At 35.3% G+C, this 12548-nt stretch overlaps 1 protein-coding gene across 1 annotated transcript in view; it reads right to left on the reverse strand.

Annotated features, from left to right (window-relative positions):
• Positions 1–1126: 1126 nt before the first annotated feature.
• The window catches only part of MEI4 (meiotic double-stranded break formation protein 4), a 123940-nt gene continuing 112518 nt past the window's right edge, over positions 1127–12548 (reverse strand). Inside the window, 2 exon segments of the mRNA XM_017874616.1 lie at positions 1127–1300; positions 2617–2748. Of these exon segments, the coding sequence (XP_017730105.1) occupies positions 1127–1300; positions 2617–2748 (306 nt within the window).

Below are 12548 nucleotides of genomic sequence, written 5' to 3' on the forward strand. Positions count from 1 at the left end.
TCTTGGATCATATGGTAGTTCTATTTTTAGATTTTTCAAGGAATGTCCACACTGTTGTCCATAATGGTTATTCTACTTTGCACTCCTACGAACAGTCTATGAGCATTTCCCTTTCTCCAAATCCTCATTAACATTTGTTACTTTTTGTTTTTTTAATTCTAGTTGGAGTGAGATGGTATCTCATTGTGGTTTGATTTGCATTTCCCTGATGATTAGTACTGTTGAGCTTTTTTTTTTTTTCCTTTTTTTCATATGCCTGCTAGCCATTTGTATGTCTTTTCTTGAGAAATATCTATCAGGTATTTTGCCCATGTTTAATTCAGATTGTTTGTTTTCTTGGTATTGAGTTGTTTGAGTTCTTTACATATTCTGGTAATTATATAATCCTTTGTCAGATAGCTAGTTTGCAAATATTTTCTTCCATTTTGTGGGTTTTCTCTTCACTTCGCTAATTGTTTCCTTTGCTGTGCAGAAGCATTTTGCCTTGATATATTCTCATTTGTCTATTTTTGCTTTTATTCCTTGTGTTTTTAAGGTCTTACCCAAAAAAATCTTTGTCCAGGCCAATGTCCTACAGCACTTCCCCAGTTTTCTTCTAGTAGTTGCAAAGTTTAAGATCTTACATTTAAGACTTTAATCCATTTTAATTTGATTTTTGTATATGATAAAAAATGAAATATAGTTTTGTTCTTTTGCATATGGATATCCAGTTTTCCTGGCATCAATTATTAAATATACTGTCCTTTGGCCAACACAAAACTCCTTAGCAAAATACAAGCAAACAGAATTCAACAACATAAACCTGCCAAACACTAGTTATTGTTGTTACATTATTGCTATTTTTCTTCTTATTATTTTAAAGTATCTAACTGTCAGAACATCTGGGTTTGAATTATGGCTTTAGCATATGCTCTTTCTGCAGTCTTAGTCAAGCTACTTTACCACTCTAATGTTTTGTATTCTTATCTATAAAGTATGTGAAAATTCCAACTCCTTCAGGGAGCTATTGTGAAAATTAAATGAGAATATATACATCATTTTTTCTGCACTTACTGATATCCTCCAAACAACTGAATTCAATTAAACTCACTTTCCACATTGCTTCCTGTTGTTAAACACTAAGACTTCACCTTGTTTCCCCAGAATCTTTGGCATCTCTTGTTAAATAACATCCTAATGCCTCTACATTCAGTATCCTCTGCTTATTCAATTCAAATGCATTTTTCAAGTACTTCCTTTTCTGTAAATTATTTTCAGGGACCTGCAACCTACCATGGTCAGTTCCTTGATCTTGGAACTCCTACAAAAAGTATCATACATTTTAACACTTTGCTCTTTTTCAATTAGTCAATATAGCTTACTTTTTTCTCCTTGACGACAGTGAAAACGAGTTTTTTGTTTTTTGAGATGGAGTCTCGCTCTGTCACCCAGGCTGGAGTGCAGTGGCATGATCATGTCTTACCACAACCTCCGCCTCCCAGGTTCACACCATTCTCCTGCTGCAGCCTCCCGAGTAGCTGGGACTACAGGCACCTGCCAACACGCCCGGCTAATTTTTTATTTTTATATTTTTAGTAGAGATGGGGTTTCACCATGTTAGCCAGGATGGTCTCAATCTCCTGACCTTGTGATCCACCCCCCACTTGGCCTCCCAGAGTGCTGGGATTACAGGTGTGAGCCACCGCACCCGGCCGAAAACGACTTTTTAAAAAAATCCAACAGAGCTCTTAAGAGAGTTTATCATTTGGTAATCAACTGAAAATTTGCTTACTAGATACACCATGTCAAACATCAAATTCAATTAGATTGTATAATACTTTTAGACTATGTCATTAGATGTCAGTACTTTGTTAAAAGTCATTTAAATTATATGTATATACAATATTTTATTAAAGTTATTTATCTTTACCAAGACGTTTCTACCTATCTCTAATTTCCTTTGTGACTTTGACTACAGAAATGATAAAAATATTAAATGACCTATCAAATAGAATACATGTAATAAACCAGTGTGAACATTAAAATATGGGAATGATTTATGTTCCTTCTACACATTTGTCACCAGTGATATAGAAGACTTTCCACAGATAGAAGGGCTTAGAGCAGTGTTCTTCGAGCTTGGTTGCATATTGAAATTACCTGAAGTGCTCTAACAATACCAATACCCCTATGTAATAGGATTGGCATACGACTTGGCAATAGGATATTTAAAAGTTAGCCAGATGATTTTCATAAGCAATGAGGAATGAAAAATACTGGTTAAGGACTACTCTCCATTTAGAATCCTCCCCAGTTCACTTTTCTTTCACTTTGCTTTAGAAACTTGCTGCCTGCCTGGACGAATTTAAAGCCATTCATCTAAGCACTCTTGCTGTCACCAATGGCATCTTTGGCACACATATGCAAGTAAGGATTATAAAGTGGTTTTATTTTCAAAACTGTTTTCTGAAAGTATCTTTCTGTAATTTTGGTAGGCAGTAATATTACTCACATATATTAGACATAAGGTAATAACTAAAATATCAGCCTGGCAAGAGAGGAAAGAAGGGAAAAGAAAAGAAAAACAGATAGGTATATTAACTATAAATGAGAGCTACAGTTTCAAGTTATATGTACCTGAATGATGGCTCCCAGATCATCAGCAAAGCCATTTACTTCTGATAGAAGCAGAGATATAATAGATTTTCTCAACAAGCTGCAACTTCCCAGGGTTACCAGACTCTGAGAGACATAATGCTGCACCTGAAACTAAAGATAAAAATGAGTAAGTTTCTGTATTCCATCAAGTCAAATCAAAATATATTTTCTAAGACCTTACTACTGAGCTAAATGCTGTGAGGAGTATAAAAAGTATCAATGTAATTCTGGGTCAATCTCAAGCACAATCATAAAATACACAAATTATAATATTATAGGCTCTAAGATTTTCTATAGCAGTTAATATTTTGAAACATGAAACAGGGTGCTAAAATGGAAGCTTTAGTTGAAGTAGCAAAAGATAATAGTTTAGATAATAGGCTATATACAAAATGAATAAAGGAGATGATAAATCAAGATATTTAAGCTCTTACCTTTTAGATAGATTAGCTAGATAAATGATAGATAGGTCATCTCTCATCCTTTTTGGTACCAGGGACCAGTTTTGTGGAAGACAATTTTTCCATGGAAGGGGGGCAGGGTGGATTGTTTTGAGATGAAACTGTTCCACGTCAGATTATCACTCATAAGATTCTCATAAGGAGTGTACAACCTAGATCTCTCGCATGCACAGTTCACAATAGGGTTTGCACTCCTATGAGAATCTAATGCCACAACTGATCTGACAGGAGGGGAAGCTCAGGAGGTAACCCTAGCTCCCCTGCTGCTCACTTCCTGCTGTGTGGCCTGGTGGCTGGGGATCGAGTTGAAGAGAAACATCTATTAAGTTAGATAGTGAAAATGCTTACCATAGTGACAGGCACCTAGTAAGTGCTCAATAAGTGAAATGTTATAATTTAGGATGACAATACAAGAGCATTCATGGCTATATAACATGAATTTAGTTCACTGAAACTTGAAAAGTTAAATACTATAAATAAAATATATTTTTCCAGAATTAATATAATCCTATTGGAGAACATTGCTAGGAAGAGAATTTCATCATAAAGAGCTATTCCATAGTATATCTATGAACTGTTTCTCCCCAGCATGACTGAAGTTCACACAAAGACTGTATAACCATTAATGTGGTTCAAAATTACATGAATATTATCAAAATAATCTCTATTCTTCCTTACATTTTAATTGACACTTACCCTTTTGTAAATACAGTGGAATTTTTTCGAAAGGCTGACGTGGAAACCAAGACTGACAACAATATTATACATGAGGCTACTGTGGACCAAACCATGGGAGGACACACTCAACACACATGATAATCTTTTTCTTTCACATCTTTCTGTATGTCAGAAGCTGAGGAACTAGAAGTAATTCTTCCCAGATTACTCTGCAGTTAGGATTTTGGATGTGAGTTCTGCCAATCAAAAGTACTCATTTGAGCCCTTGATTTAGAAATGCACTACCAAGGAAAAGAAGTAGGTACAGTACAGGGCATGCATTTTGTTGCTACAGATAGCAGCTGAGGTGTCAGAGTTCTGGCTCATCCCACAGCTGTTTCGGAGTTACCTAATTATATAGGTTATTATTATTATTATTATTATTATTTATTATTATTATTCTGAGACGGAGTCTCGCTCTGTCGCCCAGGCTGGAGTACAGTGGCACAATCACGGCTCACGGCAAGCTCCGCCTCCCGGGTTCACGCCATTCTCCTGCCTCAGCCTTCCAATGTAGCTGGGACTATAGGTGCAGGCAACCACACCCGGCTAATTTTTTGTATTTTTAGTAGAGACGGGGTTTCACCGTGTTAGCCAGGATGGTCTCAATCTCCTAACCTCATGATCTGCCCGCCTCGGCCTCCCAAAGTGCTGGGATTACAGGCGTGAGCCACCGCGCACAGCCTATGTAGGTTCTTTTAACCACAACAGAAGTAGTAGCTACCTTGGTTGCCCAGTGGTTTGGGAATTATTCCTGTAAATGTAGCATTCCCAAAGGTATTTTGACCTATATGTTTACCTAGAGGATTCACAAACCTTAGTGCCACGTTAGTCTTGAAATATGAATGAAATGGGTAGAAATTCTTATCACTTTCCTAATTAATTTTCCTATATCAACTGGGCAGAAGATAGGAGAAACTTGGAGAAGAGCTGTAAATTATTGTGAAGTTAATTAGGTATGTTTCCAATTACACAGTTCTTTTGTTCTATAAGTAGTTATTTTCTGGAAGGATCAACACTGCCCCTGACACTTGTTAGGTAGAGCCCTGGATTCTTCAGAACTTTGTGGGTCTAATGCATGTAGAAATACTCCCTCTAAAGTGAAAAAACAAGTTGCTTTAGTATGTATTTACTATCACTAAGAAAAAGATACAATGCTTGATAGGCCTTTGTGAATTCTGGAGACAACCTATTACCATTTGGTTTACCACTTGGAAGCATATTTCAAGTAAATCATAAGGCTGTACACTTTGAGAAGGGGCCAGAGTAGTATATAAAGATCTCCAGCTGGTCTAAGTTGGGAAACAAGAAGCTCTGTCCTTTGGATATCATGATCAGTAAGATCCAATGTGCTTGGAGTTGATCAGAATATTATATGGAGTCTGTAGCCTACTCTAATTAGAAAATCACAAAGGAGGGACCCTGGTTATAGAACAAAGTCATATCTTTCTTGTCAAGTAAACATTATTCTCTATAGAAAATAAAAATTTACACGTTATTTAACCCTGCCATAAACTGTGTCTGCCTGATTGTAGGATACCAAGTAAGTGTATATCCAGAACTACTCATTTGAATGAGGTGCTATATAAATTTAAGTATGCACAACAATACTCCATCAAGTAGCCATAGTATAAATAAAACTAGGATCAGGTGAAAACTAAAAGCAGAAGTGGGTGTTGTTTGATCACTCAGTACTTATAGTTCCAACTGGTAGAGCTCCTCTTATAAGGTTGAGGTACTGTTCAATAGTAGGGAATTTATATTCCCAGCTAGTGGCCAATATATGATGCTCTTTCTCCCACATGAGTTTCAGGGTGGATGAATAAACTGCATGCAGAGTATAGATTGTAACTGAAGACACTCCTCTAACAGCATACCAAAGCACTTAACCCTACTATAATGATTTTTAAAAATTAATTTGAACCAAAGCTTAAAAATCAAATTTTAGATTATGCAATAGCCGGAGAGACACATACTGTGAGTAGCAGATCAGGATGATTCAAATAAACTCTCTAAGCTAAAACAATGAGTCCCAAATAAGTAAAATGCAATAGAGACATATATATGTTATGTCTATTTACATTCCTACAACCTGTTGAAAACAAGAATCAAAATTATAGATATTTAAAACATTTCCTACCTGCTAAGCACTTATCCAGATATAAGCTAAAGATAATTAATATCCAAAAGCCACAAGAAGGGATGGTGGGCACCTTCATAAAGGTCCTTGTATTTCCTATGAAAATGTCTCCTGTGGGCTTGGAGATGGGGCAGGCAGTGATTTCTGTTAGACTTTGTAATTTGGGAAATGACTTGTTCACACCAATGTGATTCTTTTGAGAATCTGGAAAGCTCTGGGGCCCTCCCTAACAACCTTTATTAACAGCCATCTGTCAGTATGTAGAGCGAATTGTGCCTATTTATGACCAACTTCTCAAAGGCAACTGCTTAATAAACAGAATTTCATTTCCTTATCATTGGGGAGTGGATGACATTTGAATAGATGTAAAAAATTAATAAGAAGAACATAATATTTTGTGAGGTCAAAAGAATGTGGGGAGCTGTAGAAACCATATCCCTTCTGATTTTATAAAATCATTTTATTCTTGAGTCACTGACATTTGTTTAAAGATGTATACACATTGCTAATATCAGATACATCAAATTATAAGAGAATAACAAAAAAAGATGAGTGCCACAAGCTCACAACTGAATTCTGTAAAATAAAATTTAACAAAAAAAGTTGAGATCAAAGGTACATAATTATCACTGAAAAAGTGAACAAGTGATAGAGGTTGATTATATGGAAGGACTGTTTATGGATGCATGTTAGAATGAGGAACCATTCTTTTTCTATGATATCTATTTGTACAGGCCTACTAATGAAAGAAATTAAATTAAACCAACTAATTATGTCTATTGGAACAATGTGAACTAAGAATTTAGGCAAAAGAGTTGGTATACTACATCAAGTATCCCAATAACAATGATAATAGCATTCCCTTTCTTTTCTTAATGTGAAGAAACTGAGAATCAGGAACATTAAAGTCACTTGTAAAGGGTTGAGTCCAAAGTTAGACCTAGATCTTTTTTTTTTTACTTGAATGTCTAATATATTTGATGTTTATAAAGTAAAACATAAAGAACTTACAGGATAAAACAACTATAAATGAGAATATAATATCAATATTTATATAAGACAATTTATTAAGCATCTACTTTGCATTATGTACAGTACTTACTGCTTACATATACTGTATCATTTAATTCTAACCATGAGACTATGAGAAAGTTTAATCTCAAACTAAATACTAAGGACCCATACTTTAAAGAGATTAAGTTAACTTGTTCAAAGTTAGATCAAAAATATACATAAGAATATATGTAGTGACTTTGGGAGGCCAGGCAGGTGGATCACCTGAGGTCCGGAGTTCCAGACCAGCCTGGCCAACATGGTGAAACCCCATCTCTACTAAAAATACAAAAATTAGTTGGGCATGGTGGTGCATACCTGTAATCCCAGCTACTTGGGAGGCCGAGGCAGGAGAATCGCTTTAACCCAGGAGGTGGAGGTTGCAGTGTGCCAAGCTCATGCCACTTCACTCCAGCCTGGGCAACAGTGCAAAACTCCGTCAAAAAAAAAAAAAAGTAGTGACTTGTGCTGTTTATCAACCCATCGCATACCCAAATGTATCATATCTCAATTTCTCTTAAGGCATAAAAACTTTGATAGTCCATAGGAGATCCATAAAAAGTGTTGAACCACTTGCCAGATTTAAAAAATTACTAATTACTACTCTGAATTAAGAAAACACAACTATTACACTGCACCATCAACCTCTGTAACAGGCCAGCACTGTAAGCAAGCTGGACAGTAAGACAAAGAGACACAGAGACCCAGGGACAGATAGTATCATGCATAAATGTTGGTGGCTGATACAGTAATGCCACTAATGTGTTTCCTACTTTCTGAAGCATCCAGAATTATGTGTCAACCTCTTTATTTTCCTATTATTCTATAATGAATATGTATTGCCTAAACCAAGAAATAACTCTCTGTTTAAAGCAAGAATAAAACAAACCAACCAACCCTAGATGTTATTTGTGGGAAGTTTGGAAAATAAGAAAGTACAAAAACCCTCTTTGCAGAAATGCTAAAAGTATGCCTATAAAACTTTAGAAACAACCAAAACGTCTAGCAACCATAGCTATTAACTTATATCCAGCTTCTCACAGTAGAGATGACACAACAGGCAAGCAATTAGTGGCTAAAATGTCCAGAGAAATGACCACTGGAATTAACCCACATGTTAACTAAAGAAGAAAGAGAGAGCTTGTTAACCCACTGTCCCTCTAAGCACAGAGCAGCTCCAATGTGTGATGTAGAACAAAAGCTGCTTTACAAAATTCTTAAAATTTCAGTGCACTTAGAGTGAAGGTAAATGCTTCAATCTCAATTGAAAGTCAAAAGAAACAATATTCAAAGGCTCTTGCTCACATAGAAAATATATATAATATACAAATACATAGTTTAGAGTAAAAATTTCTGCTGTAATTAATTACATAAAATGTTGTTTTAAAAATAATTAGATGTGTTAAGATTCCCTACAAGGGAGGAGATTATTCCTGAAAATGCCATAATTCTAAAGAATAGGACAAAACAAAATTAAAGCGATAACAGTTGAAATTAGTTATGTATTCATTCATTCTTTATAGCAAATAATGAATATTGGATGTAATCTATGTGCCAGTGACTCAGCTAGTCCCTATTATCACTTAGAATTTAAAAAATAAAATAAAATAACATTACTTTTGCTTCAGTAGTTACTTCTGCTTATTCTGGGCCCCAGTGCACTTTGGGAGGCCGAGGCAGGCAGATCATGAAGTCAGGAGATCAAGACCATCCTGGCTAACACAGTGAAACCCTGTCTCTACTAAAAATAAAAAGAAATTAGCCAGGAGTGGTGGCGGGCCCCTGTATTCCCAGCTACTCAGGAGGCAGAGATTGCAGTGAGCCGAGATCTGCCACTGGACTCCAGCCTGGGCGACATAGTGAGACTGTCTCCAAAAAAAAAAAAAAAAACAAAACAAAAGTATCAAAATGCAATCCAGCTTACCATGATCTGAAAGGATACTTTTCAAAAAGTTAAAAACATTTACTCTCGTACAAATTTAGAATTAACACACGTCAACGATGTATTTATAGCATCAATGAGGGTAAAAAACATTTGAGGAACTGAATCTTGAATTTTTAAAAAAAAAGTTGAATTAGACCATTACGTTAGACACAAAATTGGTTAATATCTTACATGATAAATCCTTACCATAACCTCAGGACTTATTTTCTACTGTACAAGAATCATTTACATCTATATTATGGAGGGATCTACAGGTTAATATGAAACTTCACAGGGTCAGGGCCCTGCCAAATTACATTCCCCTAGAAATTTAAGTAATAATTAGGTTATCCTGTTAGATGAAGCCCCAGTAATGCCACTGACCGGACAATCAATCAACCTTTGCCTCCTTTCCAGAATTTGATAGTATATCTTAACATTAAATAAATCAGTAAATTTTAATGCATTGCAGAATTCGTAAGAAAGAAAGGTCCTCAATGGTCAAAAGTAAAGGAAAAATATAAACAGATAGAACATTAAATCAGACAATAAACTTTCAGAAAAAGAGTAAGTTAGGGTTGCTCTGCTGGCAAAAAGCACCATCAGCACAAAATTTTCAAATAAGACTTTGGCCTTTATTAAGTAGAAGACAGACTAATATTTCGAAGATGAAGCCTAAAGGACTATAGTATTAATGAAATGTAGACTGGTAAAGATCTAATGTGCCAGCACAAATAACCCCCAGTGGTGTTTCACTCTTATTGCCCAGGCTGGAGTGCAATGGCACAATCTCAGCTCACCCCAACCTCTGCCTCCTGGGTTCAAGTGACTCTCCTGCCTTGGCCTCCTGAGTAGCTGGGATTACAGGCATGTGCCACCATACCCAGCTAATTTTGAATTTGTAGTAGAGATGGGGTTTCTCCATGTTGGTCAGGCAGGTCTCGATCTCCCGACCTCAGGTGATCCCCTTGCCTCAGCCTCCCAAAGTGCTGGGATTACAGACGTGAGCCACTGTGCCCAGCCAGTAGCACTATTAATAGTCACCTGTAAGAATCTGCAAATCCAGCCATATCTACACTGGGTCTGCAACAAGGAAACCGCATGCTGAGAGATGAAGCAATTTTTTTTTTTTCTGGCAACTGCAAGATGCAAATACAAAACCACTCATGAGGAAAACACTCTCAGTTCAGGTTTTCAGAATTTTTATAGACTAAGTTCAGACAAATATGGGTTAATAATAAAAGTTGACCAATTAAACTTGAAATCTGTTAAATAATAAAATTTTTTTTAAATTGGACCTTCAAAGACTTCAGACCTTAATTACACTTATCTGATACAGAATACAGAATAACTATAAATGGAATGACAGGAAGTCTGAGAAAAATAAAAATATCAAAAAAGAAATAAAAACATTAAAATTTAAAACTCAGTGAATGAAATAATATACAAATTAGTTACAACTAAAGAGAAAGGACAATAAACTGGAAAATGTACATACAGAAATCATCCATAATACTGGAAAGAGAAGTGATGTACATGCAACATATGAATAGAGGTTAAGAGACATAGAGAATAGAATAAGAAGATGTAGTATCTTTAAATAGAGTTCAAAAAAAGAAACAGAAAAAACTAAGAGAGACTACTGAAGAATAAATAATATGAGAAAAAATAAAGGAAGAAAGTTTTTTAGGCCTAAGAAACAACAAGAATTCATAGAGGAAAGAAGTATAATGTATACTAACAGAAAAGAACAATTAGAATGACAACATAATAATAGCAACAATAAAAGCCATATATCTTTGATCTAGTATTTTCAGACTACTGTGACAAAAGATGCATTAACTTATAATTGTGTGACCACGAGAACTATCCTTCAAGAGCAAAGAGAAAATAAGACATCTTCAATGTATAAATATGAGTTATTTTAACACTGATAGAACCATACTAAAGGGATTTAAAAAAGAAAACAGGCCAGGCACGGTGGCTCACGCCTATAATCCCAGCACTTTGGGAGGCCGAGGCAGGTGGATTGCCTAAGGTCAAGGGTTCCAGACCAGCCTGGGCAACATGGTGAAACCCTTTCTCTACTAAAATACAAAAAATTAGCCAGGCAGGCGTGGTGGAGGGCGCCTGGAGTCACAGCTACTCAGGAGGCTGAGGCAGGAGAACTGCTTGAACCTGGGAGGTGGAGGTTGCAGTGAGCCAAGATTGCGCCACTGCCCTCCAGCCTAGGCGACAGAGCAAGACTCCATCTCAAAAAAAAAAAAAAAAAAAAAAAAAGAAAGAGAGAAAAAGAAAACTAGTCCCAGGAGTCTCTTTGTGTTTGATATTCTGAAGAGGTCTGCTTCCCTTTTCTTATGTCTATTTATTTTAAAGTTTTAAAATACCTACATTTGTATTTTATTTTAGTTTCTATCAAAACAACCCATATACTGATACTGACAGTGCCAAGTATACAGTGATAAAAGGAAAACCATTCAGAAAAAAATAAGATTTAGGCCTTCAGAAAGCTTATAATAAAAACCAAACTCATAATCAGCACATGAAAAAAATAAATGAAGAAAAGAAAGAAAAGCAAGTACACGTAAAAGTAAGATACTGTAAAAGCTAAACGTTCATGAAGAAGAAAACAGAAATAGATCAGAACCAATCCTCAAAGCTGTTCCAAGTAAAGGACTCTCCCTTGGAACCAACAAAAGATCAGACAGAGGACACGGAAGGAATTCTTTAGGTTCCAAATAAAACTGACAGACTAAATCCAACACCAAGATATACATCTAGGCGATATTAAATCACAAATAAAAAGAAAGGCCTTTATTACTTCCTAAGAAATTAGCTGATGGGCCTCTTTAGTAAAGGAAAGGTATCTGCCAAATTCCAGTCCTAAAGTATTTTCTACATCATAGATTAATGTTTTCATTGGGTGAAGTAAAGGACAGAGTGAAGAAAACTCTGGGTGAAAAGAAAGAGCTTAGGGTATCACTTAGGGACGTTAGTTATAAAACCCTAATCAGGTTAAAGTAAATCAGGGGTAGTTTTTAAATTCCAGGAATATTCCCTAAAATAATACCAATTATCATTAGGTTTCTGGTCCAATAATGATTTCTCTCAGTTTTGAACAGTAAAATGAATAAAACAAAACATTACCTCTATAAAAATGTTAAACTAGTAGCACAAATAATAACTAAAGTGAAAAAAGATCATTCAGAAAAAAATCCTTAAAGTATTACAAAAAAGAGTTAATGGTGCTAGTCAAAAAATATTTAACTCAGTTAAAACAATAATGAGTTCAAAATAGATTAATAGCAAAACATATGAATAGCTAATTGACATACAAATGGTAAATACATATATAAAATTCTCTACTGCAAAATAACTAAATTAAAATTAACATATAACTTTATACTTATTAAATTAGAATATAATATTGAAATAATGTTAAAGAATAAAAGTACGGTATATCTACATTTAAATTTTATTTTCTTAAAAAAGCTAAATATCTGTGAAGAAACTCATTGGTAGCTTGATGGGGATGGCATTGAATCTATAAATAACCTTGGGCAGCATGGCCATTTTCATGATATTGATTCTTCCTATCCATGAGCATGGTATGTTC

This window comes from Rhinopithecus bieti, unplaced genomic scaffold (genome assembly GCF_001698545.2).
Source record: "Rhinopithecus bieti isolate Rb0 unplaced genomic scaffold, ASM169854v2 scaffold_8928, whole genome shotgun sequence".
In the NCBI taxonomy this organism is placed as follows: Eukaryota; Metazoa; Chordata; class Mammalia; order Primates; family Cercopithecidae; genus Rhinopithecus; species Rhinopithecus bieti.